Genomic DNA, 26,010 nt, shown 5'->3' on the forward strand with positions numbered 1-26,010 from the left:
CTGGATCTCTTCCAGGCTCAGAGAATAAACAGCTATATCAGTGATGCCTAGAACAGTAAAATCTGGCCCACTGTCATATGGCATGTTCCCACTTACAGAGGGAAGCAGGTCTGCAAACAGCTAATTCACTTTGCTCTTACAAAATCCTCACATATAATGAATTTCTCACATAATTGGTCTAAGAAATACTTCAAGGGAAAAAAGAATGCTTTGAACACCATAATGCATATTTATTTATACTAGGTTGTTTTTTGGTGGGGTTTTTTAAATCTATTCCCTGCTTTCCTCTTAATAAAATATGGGCTGCAGAACTGCTCTGGTTTTTAGTGAGCAGGAGTGAGTTTAGTTGCATCTGGAACTCTGGTAGATAGCAAAGAGGAAAAATTTCTTGTCAAAACAGTTCAAAAGCACGGATTAATGTATCTGATGAGATTATTTTGCAAAGCCTGATTATCCTCCCTTAGCAGTCAGAAGAGATACACAGATTCCTTTCAGCCTTGCCAGTCCCCTCCAGAGCATGGGTAAAAAAGGATATTAAAATAACCAATACAAGTACAGCTGCACCAGGCAACACAGGTCTGATGCTAAAGCCCTCCTCAGGAACTCAGGGCAAATGTCTTTTTCTTCCACAGATACAGAGATTGGTGTATGGCCAATGAAAAAGAGCAATTTTTTATGTGAATCAGACTCCTTCCTGTCCCACGTGTAGACCTGCAGCTTAGTCTAACTGCAGATCCAGATAGGCAGACATCACGCATTCCTGCCAGCTGTTACAATGTTCGATTAGATGATGTAATGACAGTATGGTCAGGCTGCTCACCCTGACACTGAAAATAATTAGGAGAGGATGCACCCTTGGAGGGCAGTGTCCTTGGAGGGCAATAGATTGCAACTGCAAGCTCCTCATCAATACAGGGCGATCCAGGACTCCATCACTCAGGTGACATGGCATGCCCAGTCTTTCCCTAGGGTGGAGAAAGCTGATGCCCCAGGAAGGCTGCCCATGGATTTGGGACTATCCTGACCCACAAGCAACTTTTCTCAGACAACTGCTGTATATATGGCGTCTCAGCATATACAAATAGAGGAGGCTGGGAGAAGGAAAAAGCAAGTATTTGCACGTTTGGCCATGTAAGATGCTTTAACTCTTGAGCTGGCTAATGACCCACCCCAGAATTAGTTGTTCTTTTTAAGGGCACAGCCAGGATGGCTATACAGCACAGTGCCAGGTGAAATCCAAGTGTCCATAGGAGCCTGTTATCCTTCAGGAAAGAAAGGGGGTAACAAAAAAGAACACAGCACAGGTGACAGGATACAAGGCTAAAGTGAAACTCTGACCTGACCTAGTATTATTATTAAGGGTTTATTCTGATATTTCAGGCATCACTTTCAGTACAACTTGTGCCAAACCAGGTTAAAATTACATAGCCTGGTCTGAGCTTCATTCATCTTTCTCAATATGAACACTTTCAAGCTCCAACCATGTGACTCCACACATTATTAAGTAGCAAAGGATGCCTGTCTTTAAACCATGGTGCCTTTATTTTCAGTGTTCACAGTACTCAAAACAACATGATTTCACTCACATATGTAAATATTAATTCTAAGCTGACCTTAACACACCTTCTGCTACAACTTTACTTACAGGGATTAAACAAACCTTGTTTGCCCTGGAACCCTATGAGAAAGAAAGGAAGGAAAAAACCAAACAAACAAGTGTTACACAAGTAAACCAGAGAATTACATTCTCATCCTTTTTCTCAAAACATGAATCTAAATTTTCCCTGCAGCAGGGGGTCATTCAAACCAGCTACATATGAGTTGGGTACATGGGTTGCGAGACACTCACTTCCCTTAAAACTAGCAGTTCCAAACAGACCAGAAGACTAAGCACCAGAAGACTAAGCATTGACCAACCATTAACACTGTCAAGTTTCAATCTGCAGCACTTTTGTATCACATAAAAATAGTATAAGAGTATCTGAATAAAGGTGCACAATAAAACTGGCAACAAGCTTTACATCTAGTAAAAGCTGTTGCTCTATCGTATCTCAATCTTCCAAGAAGTAAACCAAGACAAGGTAGGAGAAAAGCACACTAGCTCTTTTTGCTGATACTTGTGTCACACTTGACATAATTCTATGCATGAACAGCTCCACTAACTTACAAAGAAGTGCCCCTTTGGTCAGGGATAGGGCTTCTACCTGTGCAAAGCCATGATGAGCATTTGGTTGGGAAAGCAGTGTCTTTTTATGCAAAGTCATGGTGTATGGCAAGGAATTGCAGCCTTCCTCAGCATGCTGTTAGACTGCCTTACTCACATCTCTTCCCAGCTACCACCTCAGCCATGACGTTTCATGGTTCAGCTCACAAATTATTTGGGCAGAGTCATCACAGCTAGTAGAGTGCTAAGCCCTATAGCTCTGACTCACCTGGCTTGCAGAATATAGATGCTAAACGACTGGACCAAGCACTACGAGGCTGCAAAAGCATTGTGAGGAAATCTGCATTTGGGCACTGGGAGATTGAGATAGATCTAGTTGAGGATGCTCCTGCTTGCTGCAGAGGGGGTTGGACTAGATAACCTTCAGAGGTCCCTTCTAACTCAGAATATTCTATAACTAAAATCAAAACAATAATTAAAGGTCTGTAAAAAAACCAAAGTACTGGATAGTTCTAAAACTTATCTCAGCCTGTATGACATGTATGCATTTGCAGGTAATGAGAAAGAAAAAATGCACGTAGAGAAGATGACTATGTTCAAAATGTATCACAGTATAACTAAGGTTGGAAGAGACCTCGAGGATCATCGAGTCCAACCTACCAACACAGACCTCATGACTAGACCATGGCACCAAGTGCCACGTCCAATCTCCTCTTGAACAACTCCAGGGACGGTGACTCCACCACCTCCCTGGGCAGCCCATTCCAATGACAAACAACTCGCTCAGTGAAGAACTTTCTCCTCACCTCAAGTCTAAACCTCCCCGGTGCAGCTTGAGACTGTATCCCCTTGTCCTGGTGCTGGTTGCCTGGGAGAAGAGACCAACTCCTTCCTGGCTACAACCACCTTTCAGGTAGTTGTAGAGGGCAGTGAGGTAGTATGGAACGCTTCACGAATTTGCGTGTCATCCTTGCGCAGGGGCCATGCTAATCTTCTCTGTATCGTTCCTGTGTAATTCAGACAGAGGTATCATTACAAGCCTTTTTAGGTTTCCTTTTCTGTGCCAAGGTCAGGAAGGTCAAACTAAATTTCTAACTTGAAAGCAGAATAGTGGAAGAAAGAAACTAGAAATGGTGACCAGAAGTTTTAATATATAGCTTGTTGAAGTGTCAGCTGCTGCTGTTCTTTTCAATCATTTCTGAAACTTGTGAAAACTTCAGCAGTAATACCATCATAGGTCACGTCACTCAAACTGCTTCTGGATCAGCTTCCTCAAACATCTGTATTTTTTTAATATTTAGAAATATTGTCTTTAGTCTGCATACTGATTGCTTGCCTACCAGTTGGATTACCTAAACGGCTTTGTAATTTAACTCAAATCCAATACAGAGACTAATTTGTTCATTAGATCTATCTGACATCATGATCAGTTTTTTTCAGTGATTTGGTTTAAATCAGGTTTGATAATATTTAGTCAGATTCTCTTGATGTTACTCCTTTTTTTATGTTTTACCACAATTTACTGCTTTTAAATTATTTTACAAGTAACAGGTGTTCAAACCTTGAGGCCATAAGACTACCTGCAAATCTGACTATTTTCCTACAAGCAGCAATCAGTCCTGAAAATTAGTTTCTATACCAGTCTCTCTCATACTCATTTATAGTCATTTTATCTGTTAAGAATTACAGAAGCAGAGAGGTGGCTTTTTTGCCCATGCACCTGTGGAACTGTCACCTCACAGCATGCAGATCTATGCTGAAGCTCACCAATGCCCACAGCTTTGTCCACTCATCAGGGGAAGTACTATGGCAACCTTGGATACAAAAGACTACCCAATTCCAGATTTGGAGAGTAAAATTTGGAGCTAGACCAGCAACTGTCACTGTGGCCAGCACTGTCGGTGCTTCTGCCCTGTGCCACACTGACAAGGCTGAAGTAGCAATTCTCCTTTCTTTGCTTCTGCAGCATCTGCATCCTACCCAGAGCCCAACCATTTTGGTCTAATGACCCTGTCTTTCCGTATGGCTCACATGCCAGGTCCCCACTCACTGCTGAAGGTGCTAGCTGCTACCAGGCTGCAAATAACAGCGGGGGGTGGGGGGTGGCAAGCGGGGGGCAAGACAGACAGATTACAACGTTTTAAATATAATGTGCTAAGAACACCAGGTACCATGCAATTGCAGTCCTCTAGGGCATGGTCTATGCTATCTTCAACATCCAGCACTTAGATTAGATAATAAAGGGAGCAGTAATCACAAACAGACCTTCTGCATGAGCAAAATGCTCACCATGACAAAAACTGTAGCCAAATACAGATGTATGTCAGATAACTGTGAAGGATCACAACTTGCTAAAGCACTAGCATGCAAATAGATATGGCTTTATACATATATATATGTGTGTGTGTATAACCCAAGCACCTATGTTGACCACTCATATAAACTTAGGAAAGTACAATGCAACATTAAAAAACAATTGGAAAAATCGTTGAAAATTCAGCATCTGAAAATATGCTAAAAGCAGGGAAACTATTGGGGGAATCATAACCAAAATAAAAATTAAAAACCCTAGAAAACTCCTTGTGACTTGGTTTTGTTTCCATGTGAAGTTAATCAGCCCCAGTCTGATCCTTCCCCGTCATGACATCAAACCTCTGGTTTCAGGGCTTGAACACAGTGTTTTTGGAGCTGAACGGCAGCAAGCTGAAACAGAGCGTTGGAAGGTCGAAAGCTAGCGTCACTGGGCAAAGGAAAATCCGACAGGGTGTGCACAGGCGCCACCAAGAGGTTCTTCCTCCAAAGCCCGAAGATTCTTTTTTATCCCCTTCAGCAGCACCTTGTGCCGCTTCGACACACTCTCAGCACCCTTCAAGCATGAGCCGCTCGCTCACACCACGCGTCTGGTGCTGCATTTTCAGCGAGCACTCCGAATGGAAAACAAAACCCCCCAAAAATGGCTAAACAACTTTTTAGGGTTCCTTTCAGAACGGGGCGGGGAGTGGGGAAGAGATATAGCTGCAGCACAAGCAGTTTTTGACAATGGAGCTTTTCAACGTTGTGGTAACAGAAAACAAGACTGCTGCCCAGTCCCAGATCTGGAAAATGTTAAATTTCACCTTATCAGCCACCAAACCAGAGTCAGGAAGGATCTGTTGCAGAGCTGCCTCCTGTTAAAACCTGTGCAATCTTATTTTTTTTCTGTCAAATGCAATTGTAAGATTCAAATAATAACAGTATTTTGTTAGCGTGGTGCTGGAGTCTGTTTTTAAAGGTAAGCAGACATTTTCATCAGATTTTTTCAGCATGAGATGCCAGTTTTGTCCTCACTGCTGCATTTTATGGACTGCAGTCAATGCACTAAAAAGCCACAGCTTTTTCATTCCTCTACAATGCTACTAACCAAAGGACAATTCCTCAAGCCTTGGGGAATTTTATGCTTAGAAAGCCCCTGAGGTCAGTATCTCCCTAAACCTTCTTGGCCTGGCTGTTTGCACCAGTGGCCACTGGGGCTGGACCTCTTCAGGAGTGAAAGCAGCACCCAGGTACTTTTGAAAGGCGAGTGCTTCATGATGGGTAAGGCTTGGCTGGCCTCCAGAGGTGCACATCTCCCTCAGTAGATCACCACCACTCTCAGTGTGACTGATAACCTACCTTCATCTTCCCATCTTCCACAGTGGGAAACCAACCTGCAGACTACCCAGAGGCTGAAAGCTCAGTTTTCACAAAAAGGGGAAGGAGGTTGCAACACAGCTTTGAATCAAACCTCCCAGGTAAGCATGCAAGCTTCAAGCTACCCAACTAAACTCTGAATTTGGAGCATGGGCTGCATTAGACAGCTTCATGAGGTCTCCTCCAGCCATGATTCTGCAGCTGAAAAGGGTGATGTTGCCGGCAGGTCAGCAACAAATCCATGTGAGGCTCAGGCAGCTTTCACCTCAAGCTTATCACATCAACAATGCACCTCAAGTGATCTCAAGGCAGCAGATATAGAAAAATACGAGACATAAACAATTTGATAGCAATGATTACTACCCTCATTGAAGCAAGTCTTACCCACTCTTTAGCACACAGGTGAGTGTCAATCCCTTTTCCACTTCTCAGCTTCCAGAACTGGCCAAGAAAATGTACAAAGGTCCAAGTTCACATCAAGGCTTAAGAGCAAGAGGAAGCACCATCATGGTTTTAATGAAGATGGTACAAGCCAGACACACTCTTTAAAATGCTATGTTGTTTTTAACTTCCCGCAAGCACCAAAGACTTGAGTAATTTTCCTCAGTTCATTCAGTTTCACCACCAAGAATTACTGAAATTTCTGAGGTGAGAAGTGGGCAGAGGACTAGGTTTGAGGTCTGTCTTTTTCCCTAGGCAGCTCATTTTCTCACCTAACTCCCAAGATTTAAGGTGATTTAAGCACTTAAGGATTAAAACGTTTTAACAGCTTATACTGCTTTAAGCATTTAAGGTGGCTTAAATGCTTATGCTGCTTTCAGGGGTTTAAAGCGGCTTAACTGTCCATACTACTTGATGAATTTACAGGAGCTCAAAAGCCTTTAAAACAATAAAAATGCACCTTAAAACATCATTGTCTTTTAAGAGTTTGGTCCTGCTTGGCTCTCCGCAAGTCAGACCAGCTTGCCAAAGTCCCAACCCTGCCATCCCAAGCAGCTTTAGGCCAGAGCACCAGTCCGGAAGGGCCAGGAAGAACTCACTAGTTGCACTTGCAATTAAGCGTGAAACAGTGGCTGTCCATAGGCCTAAATGAGTGCAGCAGGACACCCCCACCTAACCCCAGCCGGTTCCAGGCAGAAGCCCTTCACAGGGATGCTCCAGGCTGCACAGTTCCCACCCCCACTGTCTGGCCCTGACATGTGCCCTGGTAGCCAGGAAAGGCAATGACACCCAGGGCAGCACTAAACACAGCCCAGCTCCCCAAGTATTGCCCAGACTTGCCTTTCAGTGCCAGCCCCGTCCCTCCCAAAAGGTGATGCAAGTGAAGCTGGGCTGTACAGAAAGGCAATGCTGCAAGGTCCCCCTGCCTTCAGCAACCACCCACACACCACATGGACACCTGACACTCTTCATGGAGTCTGCCCCACGGGTTTCCTCTCCTCCACCCCACAACCTCTTAAATACACTTGCACAGACACCCAAAGCCTCTCTTCCTGCTTAGGCTTTGCTAGACTTTGAGCATTTAGCTGGAAGCCACCAGGACCCTGGAAAACCTGGGCCAGGCTTTCTGCCCACAGCAACCAGTCCCTGTGGTTCACACCCAGCCTACAATGGTGTACAGGCCCTGCTAAAGTGCAGTGACCACCATCAGCACTGGGGTCCACAGGCTGGGAATGCCAAACCTGAGTTTGCAGCGTGGAGCAGCAACGGCAGCCCCCAGCTCTGGTGCTTTCCTCTGAAAAGGATCAGAGCAAGGGCAACAATGATTACTGGGGAATGCAGGTTTGGACTGGTTTTGTTTACAGGATTGTTTCTAATTTATAGTAAATGAGTTTGCCAAAGGTGATTAAAAATGGAAATAGTAAGGTTTCATAAAGCCTCATTTCAAATCAAAGCTTAATCCGGGAAAAACAGTGTGTTTTTCCTCCTTATTTCTTGTTGGCTGGAAACAAACAAGCAAACAGTTCAGGTGAAAGTGAAGGGGGGGAAAAAACAAAAAACACCCTAGCAGATCTCTGTCGGAATGTCTCATTCTGCACAGCAGAAAATTGTTATTATGCCCAGTCTAAACAGCGTCTGATCAGATTTGGGTCCTTGTTTCCACACAGCACAGCTGACTGGACCTGCAAAAAAAGCACTGTACAGGACTATCAGGAATTTCGGGAGCAGGCAAATTTTCTTCTGATCATGCCAAGATCCACCCAAAGGGATGTCAATGTCTGAAAAATAAAATGAGCAGCAATGAAAAAATGGAGGGAGAAAAACCACAAACATCCACTTCACAAAGATTTAGTGAGTAGCCCAGCCATTCAGGGCAAGAGTGGGACTCCAATGAAGAGCACTTCAGGGACAGAAGACAGTGGGACCAACACTGGGAGCTGGAAGAGACATCTTCTGCAAGTGGCAACAGCTACAGCCACTGACAATCTCCAGGACTTGGCAAAAACTGTTTAAAATTGGTACCATAAGTCATCAGTGGAGGTCAGTGCCATGGAAGCCAACTGAGGCCAGGAGTTTACAGATTTATTGTTTAAAGGAATTAATTGAACAGAGATAATGAATAGCAAGAATGTGCAGAGCCATAGGAAATAAACTACTTTTAAGCTCTTCCACAAGTGGTGTTACACACTGAGGACATTTATTTTCCAGGTATGAAACAACTGTAATAGAGAAACTGGCCTATAGGGAGATTACATCCATCAGCATGGCCCACTGGAAGGGATCTTGAAACCTTCTCCGAAGGAGCTGGTAGTGGCTTCAGTACATGACAACAGCCTGCCTGGAGAAGCAACAGTGGCCACTCCAGCATCACAGCCCTGTGGCTTCCAGGGGGGTAACACTGGAAGTCCCATCTCTTTCCCACACCACAAGCAGAGACTCAGAACTCCAGGAGGCTCAGTCTGGAAACTGGACATACAGCAATCTGCAATGTACAGAAGTTATCGAGGCTAGCTTCCCATAAAGCATCTCAATAAAAGAGATACATTCAGTAGCTGATTAATGAATGTGGTTTACCACAAAATGATATTACACAGGCCTACTCTTTTCAGTAATAATCCCATAAATAGTATTACTAAAACTCCAAGAAATATTCAGACTGCACTGAAGCTACATCATAATTTCAGTGCCGTGCCTGTTGTAGTCCACTTTGTGGTAAATCAACACAAACATAATTCTTTTAAGAGAGTTTCTAGGCGAAGACAGGAGCAAAGGGAAAGGGACATGCCTACATTGCACAGAGCGAGGCCCACGCTTTTGGTCTCAGAAAAACGTGCCAGTTGGCGGTACTTCAAAAGCACTTGGATGCTCCCACCCGAGGAAAACCCCCTTTGGCAGTAGGGGGCCATCCAAGGGTTGTAGGATAGGGGTCCATTGCAGCTTTCCTCTCCTCATAGGGGCCAGCCAGGGGCAGAAGGGGCCCTCAGGGAAGCCCCCAGCGGCTGGGGACCGTGGAGGAGGGGGCTGGGAAATCCAGCAGCCCCTAGCTGCTGCCTGCGGCTCCAGCGGTGGGCCGAGACTCGCCAGCATCGCGAGGAGGGGGCGGAGGTGCCAGACACCCCCCGGGGGCTGAAGGAGCAGACAGCCTCGCCCCCTGCTTGGGGAACCGGCCTGGCCACATCATGCATCCGCTGGCAGCGAAAGCACTAAACGTGGGCAAGGGGGGTCGGAGAGAGAGTGGGGGTCCCGCCGCTTCGCAGTAGCTGTGTCAGCGTCAAAGCTCACCTCCAGCTACCCGCGGCCTGAGAGCGGCCCCTCTCCCCCTGCCCGGCCGAGGACCAACTCGGGCTTCGGTAGCTCTTTGTTCGCCGGGATCTTGCCCTTTCCCCGTGCTCGCACGGTAACGTTTCTCGCAAGGATTTCCTGCCAAAAGACAATCCCCCTGAGCAAAAACAGACCGAGAAAGTAGTGACCAATCCTTTCTGGATGGCTGTCACCAGGCTCCTCCCAGCCCCCGCTCCCCCTGATATTTGCATACAAAAAAATCCAGAAAACTCCCGTTTGCCCCCACATCTCGCTCAGACCCTCCGTCCCCGTCTGGCAGGCAGGAGCCCAGGCTGGGGGACGCTGCCTGCGGCTGAGGGCAGCGGCGTGTCCGCCGCCCCGCCACCCCAGCCCCCGAGCCTTTCGCCAGCATCCCTCCACCTTCTCCGTGCCCCAAAATGCAGCGCCGCCTCTGCGCCCTGCTCCTGCTGGCGTCCCACTGCTTGGGCTCGGCCGCCGGGCTCTTCCCCTTCGGGGAGCCTGACTTTTCCTACAAGCGCTCCAACTGCAAGCCCATCCCCGCCCCGATGCTGCTGTGCCGGGGCATCGAGTATCAGAGCATGCGGCTGCCCAACCTGCTGGGGCATGAGACCGTGCAGGAGGTGCTGGAGCAGGCCTCCACTTGGATCCCGCTGGTGCAGAAGCAGTGCCACCCAGACACCAGGAAGTTTCTCTGCTCCCTCTTTGCCCCCGTCTGCATCGACGACCTGGACGAGATCATCCAGCCCTGCCACTCGCTCTGCGAGGAGGTGAAGGAGAGCTGCGCCCCGGTGATGTCCGCCTTCGGCTTCCCCTGGCCTGATATGCTGGACTGCAGCCGCTTCCCCAAGGACAATGACCTCTGCATCCCGCTGGCCAGCAGCGACCACATCCTCCCCGTCACCAGGGAAGGTAAGAGGGGGGGCTCGGGGCCGGCGGCGGACGCCGTCCCCAGCTTTCTGCAGGGGAGCGGAGGCGTCGCCCTCCAGTTACAGCTCGCCGCAGTGCTCCGGGGCAGGGGAAGCGGGGCAGGAGGCCGCAGATCAGGCTTAGGGAGGCTTTCCCCAGGACACTGGGCAAACCGCAGGCACCATCGGGGAGCTAGCAACAACCACCACCCTGACCTTTGCTCGTCTTCATCCTCAGAGAAAAGGTCTGCGACCCCAAAACTGGAGCCACTCAGCTCCTGGGGGGGACAATCTCCTTATGCAAAGATCATCCCTGAAGCTCAGGGCTGGGCTATAGAGTGTTGTGTGCCCCCCTCCCCCGCTACTCTTTCCCCTGTAAGGAAAACTTTGGGCTGAGATGCGCCCTCCAAAGCACCCTGTGCCCGCCTCGAGCGTGGCTGCAGAGAGGTAAGGCGCGGCGGCGCTCGGGCAGCCCCGGGGCTGGATGGAGGGATCGAGGGATGGAAAACCGTCGTTTCCCGAGGGCTTTCCAACGCCACCTGCTGTTACTTTCTCCCCGAGCCTGATGGGGACTATCTCTTGCATTTCCAGCACCCAAGGTCTGCGATGCCTGCAAAAACAAAAATGAAGACGATAACGACATTGTGGAAAACCTCTGCAAAAATGACTTTGGTAAGTGGAAGCAGAGCCTTCCTCGTCTGAAACTTGAGATCAGGTAAAACTCCCAGGAAAGTAAGTGAGAGATGTGCCTGAATGAAGGCAGGGCTTTGTTTTATCTGCAAATTGACCCATCTGACCACTGGGTCATGACACACAAAGTTCTACCTTGGAATGAAAAGTAGCCCTTTTTATAGTCCTTTTCTGTTTGCTGTTTTGAAGTAGTGCTCTTCTATGTGGATGTTGCTGGCAAGCCAAATAGAAAGTTAAATGGGAAAAAAAAAAAAAAAAATCTTTCATCCAGACTGTTGCCTGGGGAGAAGTAGAGCAAAGCTTCATTTAGACGTATGAGAAAGAGCTGCATGACCAATCTCACGTACCGTTAAGAAAGACTCTCTGCAGATTAAGAACGAAGCTCTATATATCATTTGACAGAGAAGGTAATGCACAGACAATTGGGGATATAAACTTAATGGGAAGATCTGGGGTTAGAAGAGGACAAGAAAGCCTCTTCAACACAGACAACTGAACGGCACATTATCCTTACATTAGCATTTCAAGAGAAAAAGGGTATAAGAAGGGGAATCCTTTTATAATAGGTCGGTGTTTCTACCTGGAAAAGATTTGTAGCATAAATATCTACAGCCATTTGAAAGCCTTTCTTTAAAAAAGAAAAACAAAAAGCAACCAACATTCAAAACCTGAAACCATGACTGGGACTTAATTGCTAAAATAACCAATAACTTTGGCCTGGCAAATTGCACTCAGATAAAGCCTCCTAAAGCTAAACATGCCCCACAGGTTCATACAGAGCCCTATGTCCCCCTCATAGTTACTTTACCAAATCGAATGCAGCTGTTGGACCAATTTGCCCTCCATGGGATTTATTCTTTCAAAAAACAATGCATGTGAAATATCATTTCCTTACAGGTTTGCCCCAAATCCTATCCAGCCTAATAAATTAAATTTAGAAGTTTTCAGCCGCAGCAGAGATCAGGTTTCAGATTAGGTCTAGGTAGTCGCCTCCCCACCTCCCCTTCAAACTCTAGTTTCAGGAAGACTATCCTCTCCTAGCAAAAAAAAACCCAGAGCTGTTCTCAATGTACCAAACATGCCCCCTCTCTGTTTGAAAACAGGAGAAGAGCTGGAGAAAATACTAATTTAGAAAGGAAGGGAAAAATGGGGGAGGGGAAATAGGAGAAAAGACCCAAACCCCCTCAACCCTAAGGTTGATTCAAACTGAAATGACTTGCATGCCCTTTGTGGCTTTAGAAATGGAGCCACCTGCTGCCTCTTCTGTCAGCCCTGACAGTTTAATTAGCAATAGAGCACCTCCCTCCCCAGGTCTTCTTTATGTGCACTAATGGGAAAAAACCTCTTAGTCTCTCTCCCTCTCTCCACTTCCCCCTCCCCTTGCTCTATTAGCCTTGAAGATAAAAGTGAAGGAGATTGCCTACATCAATGGGGATACCAAGATCACCCCTGAAACAAAGAGCAAAACCATCTACAAGCTGAATGGGTTGACAGAAAGGGATCTGAGGAAGATTGTGCTCTGGCTCAAAGGTGGCCTCCAGTGTACCTGTGATGAGATGAACGACATCAACGTCCCCTACTTGGTGATGGGGCAAAAGCAAGCTGGGGAACTGGTTATCACCTCTCTGAAGCGGTGGCAGAAAGGGCAGCGGGCTTTCAAGCGCTTCTCCCGCAGCATCCGCAAACTCCAGTGTTAGTGGCTTCAGCTCTGGCCACCTCCAGCAGCTGCCCTTGTCCTGAGCTCTCCGGGCCTCCTGCACTTTCTTGCTTTGGCCTCTGAGCCTTAAGATGCCATGGGCATGAGTCATGGTGGCTGCTCTCCGGGAGGGGAGGGAGCCCTCCATTTTTGTACATAGGTTAAAATGTAATAATAAAAAAAGAAAACAACAAAAAACACATGACTATTTTTGGGAAGTATTAAAGTATCTTGCTTAAATTTTTTTTTTTTCTTTTTTTTTATGGTTGCAAATGTGACTTTGGTCAGAGGTTTTTCCCTCTTCATTTTTGGTAATGCTGGTTCATTTATATTGCTGCTTCTCTGTATACACGCATGTTTGTTGTACAAAAGTGGAAGACGCAGAGAAAGACAGCCACAAGTGCGACCTGCCTGTCACAGTGGGTACGACTCTCTCACCAAGGTGAAATGGTTTGCCATCTATATTAACACTATAAAGGTCACGTTATGACTCTTGCATGTGATACATAGGCACCAGTAAGAGTATATTAACCTTTCTCAGTTTTTATTTTCCATGCCTCTGCGCTCTTTTCTCTTGGACAAAATGAACAGGTTTTTGAGCTGCAACTTTTCTTGTTTTGCAAATTAAATCATCTGTAGCCTAACTGTAAAATACCTAGTGGTTATCCTGAAAGAGTTGTAAAATATTGCTTTAATTAACCTTGTAAATATTCCAGATAAATGTTATATTCTTGTATATAAACTTTACATCATAGTTTATGCATTGTCTCATTTGTAATCACTTCAGTCTGTTTCCGGGAGAACTGGGAGAAAGCTGTCCAAGTGGGCTTTGTCATGGCAAAGAGAACTTAGGTCTTGCACTCTAAGTGGCCGGTAGAGCAGCATGAGGAAGCCTCTTGTGCTGCAGTCGGCAAAAAAAAGGCAAACAAACAGCATAGCTGGACCTCATTTCCCAAAAGATGAACCCACGACATACAGGACTGAGGTTCAGTCAGTTCATTTTAATATGTGCCTGTTGAGCTCTTCGAGAGGAAATTTCTCTGGCACCTGTTTTCAACTATCTGCATTTTCATCTCATTTTCTTAGAAGAGTGCTCTTTGCTGATGTGGAATTGCAGTGAGGCCATTTGCTTAAAAATCAAATCCATGTATCCATTTCTTGCACTTAAAAAAGACATTAAGGAGTGCAAGAACAGACAGAAAAATCTCATCTGCAGTTATCAATTCAGAATAATGGTAGAACAAGTCATGTTTTGTGTGTATGTACCCTCATTATTCTTACTGAGAAAGAAAATAAAACCTACCTAATAATGTAAATAGAGGAATGTTTCTCAGCATTTTTCTTACAAGTGTTTTCTGATGAGGAGCATTACCTCCTAGAATGTCTCTGTACTTATCCTGAAAAAGTCTTGCTTTCCAATACTGCCACACATGAAAATTCATCTTAGCTTCACCGAGGGGAAGTGCAATCAAACATTCCCAAGGGTAGTATTTTATGTGCAGCATTCACAGACAAAACACAAATACAACACTAGATATTTCTTCTTTAAAAAAATCATCATCATAATTTCATATATTTAGCCTTTTTTTTCCCCCCCACCATCAAGATAGAAAGATTAAAGATCCAACATGCTAAATTTGTTTTAGAAAAATGAATTGTTTGCCCTCTCTCAAAGGCTGAATGCACTTACTACACCTGGTACAGACTGATCAAGCAACATGAGATCAGGCCTCACAAATGTCCTCAAAAGTATCACTTTATTTTTAAAGAGCAAGAAACCACCAAATGAGAAGCAGCGTTCCAGACTGACTCTTAATTATCTCATTAAATGGTATGTTTGTTTAAAGGCAAATACATTGCTGAAATGTCATTGAAACTTTCCTTCTGAATGGACTTGGCTTCCCACAAAACAGATTTGAATCTTTTCATGCCATGGTGTAGTTATTTCAATACCAGCACTATGTTTATCATCTTACAGAGCAATCTGCATTCTGGTGCCACATCACTCTATCCATCTCACTCAGCATATAATGTAGTACCCGTCCTTGAACAGCCTTGGTTTCAGTGGGAACAAACACCTTATGGATAACAAGGACCTGGGTGAAGATGAGCCTGAAGAAAGTGGGCTTGTGCTGCTTACTAGAAGCAAGCACTTCAAAGAGGCAGTTGTTGCAATGCAGTCTCTGGGGACCAAAAATGAACAGCCAGGACAGCTCCACTCAGCCTGCCTTACAGACATTAAATCCTCCTACAGCAACCATAAAATTATCTTAATTGGGTTGTCCTAGAAGGCAAGCAGTACTGATGGTGATGAGGACAGACAGGTCACAAGTTACTCACTCTGAGGTCATGTTAAGGCCAAGACTACGTAACATTTTTTTGTCAAATCACTTAAATGTACAAAGACACATTACCTATGACCAACATCACTCTGTCTTACAAGCAGACAAACAAAAGAAAAAGAAAGTGGAAAGGCAAAAAACCAAAACAAAACAACACAAAACCAAACAAACATTTCCCTTCCTCCATTGCAAAATAAACACTGTTACTCCAGCAAAATCCTGCTCCTGTCAGAACAAATTCAGGAGATGAAGAATGAACTACACTGGCAAACATTCCATTTTACTAGTATAATCAATGGCCCAGATTAAGAGCATCCTGACATACAGCATACCCCTACTGATAAAGCTTTCTGCACATGGCCCTGAGCTGAATCACAGGGACTATCTACATTCAGGGTGAATCGGCAGAGGCAGGTTTACCTTTCAGACAAGCAGGATTTAGGCAAATGTGAAGAGTAATGGAATTCAAGTTTTCCCAGATTAGTTCTAGTACCATGCTCTAACAGTATCCTATTAAAATTTGGATCATATTCAGCTGGCCAAGGAGAGGGAGTGTTAGTTTTGCACTGTTTCAAAAGGTGTACAAGCTAGACACTGCAAACTGTTCAGCCGAAAACTAGGGTTTTAAAGTCACAGCCAGAGGAAACTTGATCTCTTAGATGATGGCAAGGAAGTAAACACGTTGATTTTTCACATTTCTACGCTTACTTTTACACACTCAACAATAACTGAAAGTCTTCAGCTGTGCCAAGCAAACAGTGTACCAAACATAACAAAAAGTTACCAGAACCTGTCACTTCTGATCATTGGGTCATACATACTTGAGGGAGCTGGGGTTGCTTAGCCTGGAGAAGAGGAGGCTCAGGGGAGACCTTATTACTCTCTACAACTACCTGCAGGGAGGTTGTAGACAGGCAGTGATCTGGTCTCTTCTCCCAGACCACCAGCAACAGAACAAGAGGACACAGTCTCAAACTGCACCAGGGGAGGTTTAGACTGGAGGTTAGGAAGAAATTCTTCATAGAGAGAGTGGTTGCCCATTGGAATGGGCTGCCTGGGGAGGTGGTGGAGTAGCCATCATTGGAGGTGTTTAGAAGGAGACTTGATGGGGTCCTTGGTTTAGTTGATTAGATGGTGTTGGATGATGGGTTGGACGCAATGATCTTGAAGGTCTCTTCCAACCTGGTCTACTTCTATTCTATTCTATTTCAGAGTAACTTTATTATCTGGTATGGCATAGTAAGGTTCAATTGTGGCAGATAACCTTTTTTTATTGTTTTGTTTTTGCATTTAGTGAAGAAGGGCAAGCCACTGTTACATTTTTCAGACATTTTTTGGGTTTTTTGTCTTTCTAATCAAAACAACATTGTTGGGCAGCAAATTATGTAGCTCCCATTGTATTTGCTTTCATAAAAACTATAAAAGCAGTTGACTACAATGCATTAGTTTAAGAACAATAATAATGATACTTGACATTTATACAGAAGTTTCCATTTAAGTTTCTCAGACTGCCTTCACAAAAATAGGCATTAATTTTCCTGTTTTGCAGATCAGGAAAACAAGGCACAGTGAAGTGAAATAACTCATTCAAAACCACCCAGCAAGTCCATTACAGTCATCAAAAGCAGCATAGTTTTTTGTATCTAAGTTTTATTCTCTAATCATTAGGCCACAACAATAAGAATGGTGTCTAATAAAGGCAGCAGTTGGATTATTATTTGAAAGCACAACAGCAACCAAGTCTCCCTCCAACTACTTCTTTCCCTTGAGTGTGTAAAAAAAAACCAAAACCCACTGCTCAAATTCAAATGTAATTAATTCTTTCTATCCTTTAATTACACCTTAATGCTTTTTTTCCCTCCTCACTTCTCATTCACTTCAGACACCCAGAAAAGCCACTCAGTCTCTGCCAATGCTCTGATACAGGCACTTTTGCATTTGGTATGACTTGTTAAAGAACTCATGTTAAGAACTTGTTAAAGAACATGTTAAAGAACTCATAAGTGTACACAAGCCACAGAAAATCCTAATGTCTAGCTTAAGACAAAAACCCCCACACATGAAATTCATTATTTTCTGTGAGGATAGGAGGGCTGTTACATCCCACAAGGAGAACCACTGACACGTGCTGGTTTCCTCAGGAACAGTCACTCTTCCTATTCTGCAGCAGGAGAATATAAAGATATTTAAAGAATACGGGGAGTGTGAAGAACACAGAAAAATGAAGCACACCTTCTGATGCATGGCCAGATGTCCCACACTTAGAATCATAGCATGCACTGATTGAAAGGGACCTCTAGAGGTCATCTAGTCCAACGTATCAGCCCCTGTGGTATAACCCTGCATTCCCTTACTGGGGCCATGGTGCGCAACTCTCTCAACCTGCTTCCAGATGTCTCACTATCACTTTTCAACGATCGAGGGCATTGGCCCAGAGCAGAGACACCATGTCTCAAGCACGGACTGTTTCCTCATCTCCCAGGGGCCTGCTGGGGCATGAATGGTCCCCATGCAGCTGGCAGGGCAGCTCCTTTCTTGCTGCTTCTGCAAGCTGCTGCCATCCTCACCAAACCTACCAGCACGGTGTCTTAATGCATCCACCACTGGGAATGTCAGAGGAAAGGCAGTGGAATGATTGCTACCAGAGCAGTAGGTAGCCTTTCTTAGACCTGGCAGCCCAGGATTTTGTTGATGGAGCCAGACGTTCTTATTTCTAGGCTTCAGAGACATGCCTGTATGATTTATCTAGAAGTTGCTTTCTTATCAGCAGATGTAGATTCGGTACACAACTGCATTGTGTTTGCCTCTGTACAAAGAGGAGAGCGCACAATACTCACATCACAGGAATCTAGGACCCTAAGCTGTCTTGCATATATAAATTAGCCCGCACTATGTCCATTTCAGGTTAATTTAATAGGTTAACAATTTCCAAATGCTTCAACCCCTTCAGGGTGAGCCATGGGCTCCTGAATCAGCTAAATGCTTTGGAAAATATTATCCGCTATCCCTCAGTGGCGTTAAAGCCAGTTGGCTGAGGTCAGCCAGCAAGCCTGTCACCCAGCCAGGAGGAACACCTCAGCAATCAGCCAGTCAGCCCATCGCTCTCACTACTGATCAAAATAACCAGCAATGCAGAAAGCTGCACTGTGAAGCAGCTGATGGAGCAAACTTGAAAACCACTTACTGCACAGACAGAGAAACTGTCTGGCCAGAAATCCCAGCAGGACTTAAGAGGCATGCTCAGTGTCTTACAGAACAGACCCAAGAAAGAGCACATACACCTTCTAAGACCCACAATAAAGCAATGCTATTGATGCAGCTCTTTCAAAACTTAAGTAATAGAGATCATCTTTTTGGAGTAATTTTCAATCCACTAACTGATGCTAAATCATGAAGAATTTCTTGTTTGATGTAACAGGTTGCCAACAGAGGTATAGCCAAAACTAGGAGCAATTCACAGATTCAGTAGTAATCTGAAAAGGTAGCAAAAACGTTTATTTAAGCACGCTTTCAACTTTCATGATCTTTGTTTTCAGATGTTAGCCCTGGCAGTCTTCACTGAACATTAAACAGTCTGTGTGGAGTCACTAAGGAAGGACAGTTCAAGAGTTTTCCATTGATACCTGCTTTTATCAGACAAGAGATAACTAACCCTTCCCTGCCAATTTTCCTGCATTGTGAGTTTTCTTCAAATCCCTAACATTGTATAATTGCCTTTTTTGGCAGGGACACCTTATACTAGATCAGGTTGTTCAGAGTCACATCCAGCCTGGTCTTAAAATCCTCCGGGGATGGGGCTTCTACCACCTCCCTGGGCAACCTGTTCCAATGTCTCACCACCTTCGTGGTGCATAATTTCTTCCTAACATCCATTCTGAATCTACCCATTTCTATTTTTGTTCCATCCCCCCTAGTCCTACCTGTCATTACCTGACACCCTAATCATTTCAGTTTACTCTGAGGCACAAACCTGAATTAAGTCAGGCCATTTTCCTAAGCAAAACAATAACTTGATTGTAATAGGTAAGGCAAAACACTTTTGAGAGGTAAAGTTTCAGAAACTAGAGCAACTCCCCCCCCCAAACAATAATCAGGCAAGACAAGAAAATACACCCTAATTTAAGAATTGGGAGGTTTCATAATTTGTTTTCAGCAAGGGAAGAAAGTTAGATTTATCATAGAATCAATAAGGTTGGAAAAGACCTCAAAGATCATCAAGTCCAACAGATAATCTTACAGCCTCACATAACCTGTTTCCATAAGATGCTAGATTCTTCAATATGTAAAAAAATTCAATACTCTGATCCGTAGCACCAGAGTCATCCCAGTGATATGAAAGGTAAGGATTATTTTCCCCAAAAAGAAGATTTTCAAATAAATTTTCAAAAAGGTTTGTAAAAATAAAGCATAAGATCAATTTCCAAAGTATTCTTCGGTGTTGATTTTACAGTAACTTAACAACACAAGGGGGAAAAATAGTTTTGTTGGAAGCAACATTAAAAGGCATATTTAAAATCACATTAGATACTTACAGATGCTTATCTGTTGAGTTACTCACATGTATCTAAAAATGTGGCTGCAACACCTACATACTTAGAGTTTAATGTACTTGGCACCCAGGGATTTTGGAAATGGGATATAGACTATTGAAAGTACTAGCAAGTTCTAGTATCATAATCTGATCATAATCCATGTGAAACATTGAAATTGTCTTAATCCTTTTGATCAGAATATCAGATTTACTGGGAGAGCTGAAATAAGTTGTCCTGAATTCCCCACAGAAACAGACTTTATACGTTCATAAGGTGCCTCTGGAATTCCAAAGCTAGCTCTACCTCCATGAGAAAACACTACGTGGAAATCAGACCCTCAACAAAGAGCTAAGCTTTAGGAATCTTGCTGGAAGGATTCCTTCTAAACTTTGTACTGCTACACTGAGTAGATGAACAAGAAAAGATTTGTGTTAAATACTGCTTTCTACAAGACAATATAGCCAGAAACTACATTAACTTAAGAGTTGCTTGTAACTGCTGCAACTGTCTATGATGGAACAAGGAGTAATGCAGAAGTCATCAATATAGTTACATATAGTTCATAACAGGTTTGTTATTTAATGAGAATTCTCAAAATGGAAGGTGGAAGGCACACTGCATTTCTTGCCATGTGCCACTCAAAAGGATCACTGGAGACATCTAGAGTGTGGATTACAATATAGCACATCTGCTAGATTATTAAGAGTGCCATAACCTACCGTAGGGTGTTCACCTAGCAATAACTACACTTAATGTGTGTACATTGTATCTAAATGTGAGCTTCTTCACAAAGGTTCTGTTTCCCACATCCCCCTGCCAGCTGTGTGCTCTCACCACTTCCCTTAGTCACAGAAGGCAGACAGCACATCAGTTCAGCTCTTTTACTCAATCCCAAATGACATCTAGATGAAAATAACTGAATACAATGGGTGGTTTGTGGTAAGTTCAGCAGCTGAGCAGACTGCCCACCTAGTCCTATATCTGCAGCATCTGATGCATGAGGAGCAGCTGATGCAGGTGACAGGTAGGTTACACAAACTGCATCCTAAAAATAAGCCCTCAGCTCAGACATTTGCAAATAAACAAGTATGTTACAGCAGGCTCAGTCTCACTTTGCTGATATGGCTTATCGAGGACCAAGGGAAGTTGGTGAAGACTATTGAAGAACTTGCTGCATCAACTTTGTCATGGTATAACCTGTCCTTGCAGCATATGAAAGGTACCCTAGGGACCTACCCCTCATAGCAGGCAAGAAGCAAGGACTGGAATGCTGTTCCAGCCCTTTGAGCTCCCACAGGGCAGAAAAACAGCAGGCTAGTTCCCTTCAAATGGCAGTCTAATGACCATCTGCAGGGCAGACCTCATCACACTTGTATCTTGGACATGAAAAACATAGCTTTTCAGCCTTGTGGTAATCTTGGTAAGGCTGAGCACCTGAGGCCCAGCCTTGCTGAATTTGCCAGTTGGGCCCTCCTCCTATTTGTCTCTCACACTCATTCTATCTTTGATCCTCTCAAGGAGAAAAAGGATCTAGAAGAGATTGCGGGAAACTTTGCACACAGCAGCGCTCGAAAAGGAGATAAGAAGAAGGTGTTGATGAATACCGTAATGGCACAATCTGCTTCAGCAAGAGATTCTCATCTGGGTGATGTACCATTTCTGACACACTACTGAAAGGACAGTGCAGAAATAGATCTTTTAAAAAAAACAGATGACGTGTTTTGCCAGGGAATCTGGTACTAATGTACATTCTAGGTAGACTTTATGAAGTGTGAAATGATGGCCTAGAGCTGGTCTTAGGGAAATTAGAGGTGAAAATCCATAAACATTAGCAGAAGCAGAGCAAATCCAATATTGACTACTTTTGAAGAGTCTATTTCACAGTAAGAGTATTTTTTCTCTAAATGTCATGCTCTCTATATATTAAGGACACCAAGAGTTCAGAAGAGCCACTCCTGCTCAAACTCCAGTTAGAAGAGAAGCATTTTGAATACATTTAATGGAGCCATACCAAAGCTACTGCACTAAAATTGTATTAATACAATAGCTGATTAAGTCTGAATAAAACATGTACTTGTATCTAAATGCAGTAGCAGAAGCTGTCTGGAAGAAAAAACAGGAACCCTGGTTGTCACTGTTTCAGCATAGAAAGAGGTGGACAAGTGACTGTGGTCAGGATGAAGCCATTCCCACTGTATAAGCATCAGGCAACTGGATGAGCGCAAAACTGCCTGAGGCTCAGTGAAATCAGCCTGGTGACACGCAGAGCAGATGCTGAAAGTCTGACAGCTGGAAATGTTTGAAGCACTTGTCATCAGGAGGTGGCAGGAAGCTTATGTCAGCTGCAGAAGAGCCTGGGTGCTTGTTGCTAGGGCAGCAGAGAGGGTTTTGACAGATAAAAGTGTTGGCGAGCAATGACTAGGATAAGAGTGCAGATCCCTGGGAAGGCAGTGGAAGGCTGCTGCTTCAAGTTTATCTTCAGAGATAGGCATACAACAGGTCACAGCAAATCCCAGTTTGGGTCAGGGGCTTGCATCCTCAAATCATCTGCTGCTAGCTTAACTTCAGAAGCTAATTATTAGTTTCACATTTCATGGTCACTCTCAGTATTGTAGTAACAATGTTACAGCTAGTAGGGACGTTGCAGATAGGGAAGAAAGCAAGGGATGGGAAGAAGAAATACTAATCTTTGGGAAGAGTTAGATTCACTAGACTTGACCTTGAGAACCTGAATGACTGAAGTTTGCACAAATGTAGGTTTATGCCTGGCAAAGCTCCTTCTTTTTTTTATTTTATGGTCCTCTGGAGGCATTCAGAGTAAAGCAACAAAGACATAGCAGGTGTCTCTCAGTTAATCTTATTTGGTCTTGGACAAAAAATTAGAGGGGAGGAAAGAATCAAATATATATTAAAATACATAATATTTTAAAATATATTAAAAAATAGAAAAAAATCACTGAGGACTATGAAAAAAAAACAAAAAACATATTCTTCAGAAAGACTGAAAAATAAAACCGTGTTAGTAGTTGGTTTTATTTCAGATCCAGTAAAAATCCAGAAAACAACAACAACAAAAAAGAAAGTATTTTGCAAGATTTTAAAAGAAGTTTCCCTAAAAGTACAAAGAAGTTTCCCTAAAAGTACAATACTGCTCAAAGATTTTTGCAGAGCAAGGGCCTCTTCAGAAAGTGTTGTAGAAGTTGTAGTGTTGATAGCAATTTCAGATAAATGGAATACCCAAGGTCTTCGTTAGTTTTCACACTATAAGGAGTTCTTTTAACCAAGTATTGCTGGCTGAACTGTTTTTCATTGAATGGTTAATTGGTTTGGATGACTCAAATAAATTGGGGAAATTCACCCAGTGCTGTTTCTTATTCTCTTCCAAGGTTGGGAATGGACATTTCTGAAATGAAATATTCCAGTTTGGGTAGCAGGCTTGCACAGTCACCAGCATTGTCTATATACGCTCATACATACTCAAATAGATGCATGAGACAAGATGGCAAACACTTGCCTCTGCTCTTCAAGTCCCAGGTTTAAATCTGTCCTCTCCTCTCCCATGTGCTCTGTTTCACAGTTCAGATCAAAAGCTCAGCCACTAGTGACACACTTGAAGGGAATTATGCTGGACGTTTCACTCTCAACATTTGCTACTGTAGCTTTTCCAAACTGCGCAAAGTTGTGGAATAATCAGAGAAAGAATAAGCTGATGGCCTGATTTCTAGGTTACTTACTTTGCACAGCAGCAGGAAAACCTGAAGTAGAGGGGTCAGAGCCTATCTCCTATCCTCAATGTCTGTCTTGCCTCTGTAGATGAGTGCCATGGCCCCACAGCAGGCACAGAGATGATCAAGCACAAGAAACCTGACCCACAGGCTTTGATTTTGCTTGTACAATCCATTTGGGTTATTTTTTAATCTAGGCATCCTAAGAAAGAAACAGAGCTCCAACCCAGAATACTTCATTTCCAGTATTAAGACTTTCATCAGAGTGTTAAGTGAACCTTACTAGAAGCTTGAAACAGTTTGGGGTCTTGAATTTAAGTTGTTAGCATCCCAGGTAAATTGCCTTACTCACTCAAACAGTAGATAAAATGAGAGGGCTGGGACTACTTCCCTTTCATGTTTATGATCCAATCCTTTTCTTTTATTAAATGTACCTGAAAGCCAAATGAAACAGTTTGCCAAGTGTTAAAAAATGTTTCTGTAACTTCAAATCAATCCTTGTTGCTGTGCTGACAATTTAAAAGAAATTAAGTTTCCATTCAGTCCATAACATTATTTTTCAGTTCAGCTGCCAAAATACTTTAAACCCAGCAACAATTTGCACAGCCCTATAAATTAGGTTTACTGAAGGAAACAATTAGCGAGCCTGTAGCCTACAGGAATTTCAACTGGTGCTGCTACAGTTCATTGTTTAAGTAATTAGAAAATGATTCCAACTATTGTAAGTATTCGCAACACAAATGCAGAGCACATAGATGCTATCCTAATAATAATAGAGGCTATAAAAAGACTGAAAAGCCAGTCTGCAGAGGAGGTCATATGCTTATTAGTCCAACCTGTTTATGTTTGTCATTGTCTCTGAACAGCAATATTTAAATAAGCTAGGACCATACAGGGAAATGTGCTCTTGCACATCTGAATTTGAGATAAATCAAATGATGCAGATGTGTCACATACCCCATTAGAGCTTAAACAGATGAGCATCTGGATAAAAAACATTAATATAATAATTAGTGAATCTAAGGTGTACCAAAAGACTAGAATTTGGTATGAAATACTGAACAGAGCTGCAAAAATCAGCAGCAATATGTCATGAAACCAAAATGAGTTTCCAAATGAATGCCTATTTCCAAATGGAAATAGCATCAATCATAATTGTTGATCTTGTGAAAACTAATTTAATGGGAAAACTCAACAGAGATACTCAATTCACAACTTAATACACTCTACAACCCTGAAATGCAATTAATCTGCACAAGATGATAATACTTCCAAATCATAATTTGCAGCCTTAAAAAAATCTGTACCTCAGATTTAGCTATTAAGCTTTAGAGATGGGCTAGCAGCCAGATGTTTATAAACTCTTTTCAGGTTACGATTTAGCTACGGTTACAGGGTTAGACAATGTACTCTCATTTAGCCCTTCAACTGACTAGCTTAACCATTATTTGCCACTACACTAGGCATATGCACCCTGCTGGCTGCCACTGTCCAATGCCAAGTCATCTATTTCCCTGCTACTGCTAGGCCCAGGCTGCTCCATTCATCCCCTAGACAGCCTCCTTTCAGGGGAGCATTACAGGCTCAACAGACCTCTTTGTTGGAATTCTATTTACACCACCATTTTTTGTTACCCAGATTGTGAAAGGAAACAACAGGAGATGGAGAGGAGACGGACTGCTAACACAGCGGACCAGAAGTCATCAACCTCGGTTCTTTGAAGTGAAATGCACAGTAAACAGGGAAACTATACCAATGTGTGAAATAACCTGGTGGTCTAAGTGCACTTCCCAACAGGCGCATGGATGTATATCTACAAAAAGTCAGCATCATAATCAGCAATAACTGGCAATCTTCCCTGTTATTTACACAAAGCTCCAGTGTAATTATTCACCCGGCTCCCATTGATTATAATGGGATTTAGCTGGATAAATCCCCATGTAACTCTTTGAAAAATTCGGGAGCTTAGGGGCAGTCACTGCTCAGAGGTGCAAAACCAAACACATTCAGATGGAATGTGCCCCCTTCCCAGCACAGCTAAAGTGCAGCAGCAATATAACTGTGAGCCTTTGACTTGACTGCTACTGCCTCAGAGCTGTTGCGAGACAGACACACACATCCCTGCAGCAGGACAGCACAATGACCCCATGCCTCCCAGACTCAGGACTGCTGGAGCACATGTTGGATTTGAAGACCTGTTGATTCTCTTTGGCTTCAGCAAAACTAAAGCACACACATGACTGCTTCGTGGTGCAGATTGCAGCATGTGACCCAGAACATAAGGCATACGGCAGCGGCCTGGAGGCCTCCCATTGCCTACAGCTGCCAGAGTTTAGCTGGGGAAGCTACTGTGTATACACACTACGCTGCTCAGCAGCTGCCTTCCCAGCGTGCCATGGGCTGGTGTGCTCCTTGCTCACACCACAAAGGATTTTGCAGCCAGATTGCTTCAGTTCTGTGATTCACCCTGTTGACTGAAGTGGGAGCACCACTCTGCATTTCAGCAAGAGATAACCAAGGCAAAGCTTTATGCGCAAGGTGAA

General features: G+C 43.8%; 2 protein-coding genes, 1 long non-coding RNA gene and 1 other non-coding gene across 4 annotated transcripts in view; 1 reads left to right on the plus strand and 3 right to left on the minus strand.

The window, feature by feature from the left end:
* Positions 1-3,097: 3,097 nt before the first annotated feature.
* Positions 3,098-3,199, minus strand: LOC137440963 (U6 spliceosomal RNA). Its single transcript, XR_010987273.1, has one exon. It is a non-coding gene; the product is annotated as a U6 spliceosomal RNA (small nuclear RNA).
* The window catches only part of LOC137440741 (toll-like receptor 2 type-1), a 72,928-nt gene continuing 50,022 nt past the window's right edge, over positions 3,105-26,010 (minus strand). The window contains exon 8 of the transcript XR_010987232.1: positions 3,105-3,171. The gene's annotated coding sequence lies outside the window, so the exon portion shown is untranslated. The remainder of the gene's footprint in view (positions 3,172-26,010) is intronic.
* LOC137440740 (uncharacterized) lies at positions 8,347-10,113 on the minus strand. The gene is made up of 3 exons (XR_010987231.1): positions 9,977-10,113; positions 9,557-9,694; positions 8,347-8,756 (listed from the first exon to the last, which is right to left on the minus strand). It is a non-coding gene; the product is annotated as an uncharacterized lncRNA (long non-coding RNA).
* On the plus strand, positions 9,825-14,184 carry SFRP2 (secreted frizzled related protein 2). The gene is made up of 3 exons (XM_068137250.1): positions 9,825-10,486; positions 11,074-11,154; positions 12,565-14,184. Exons 1-3 carry the CDS (start codon positions 9,994-9,996, stop codon positions 12,867-12,869), a joined length of 879 nt encoding a protein of 292 aa, XP_067993351.1. The 5' UTR covers positions 9,825-9,993; the 3' UTR covers positions 12,870-14,184.

This window comes from Melanerpes formicivorus, unplaced genomic scaffold (assembly GCF_026170545.1).
Source record: "Melanerpes formicivorus ecotype bairdi unplaced genomic scaffold, bMelFor1.0.p_v2 SCAF_4, whole genome shotgun sequence".
NCBI lineage: Eukaryota > Metazoa > Chordata > Aves > Piciformes > Picidae > Melanerpes > Melanerpes formicivorus.

Bases quoted from the DNA above. Each gene is read 5' to 3' on its own strand.
- SFRP2 (XM_068137250.1), top strand. From the start codon at position 9,994: ATGCAGCGCCGCCTCTGCGCCCTGCTCCTGCTGGCGTCCCACTGCTTG. The intron at 10,487-11,073 runs GTAAGAGGGGGG...TTGCATTTCCAG, and splicing joins CCTCCCCGTCACCAGGGAAG to CACCCAAGGTCTGCGATGCC. The intron at 11,155-12,564 runs GTAAGTGGAAGC...TTGCTCTATTAG, and splicing joins CCTCTGCAAAAATGACTTTG to CCTTGAAGATAAAAGTGAAG.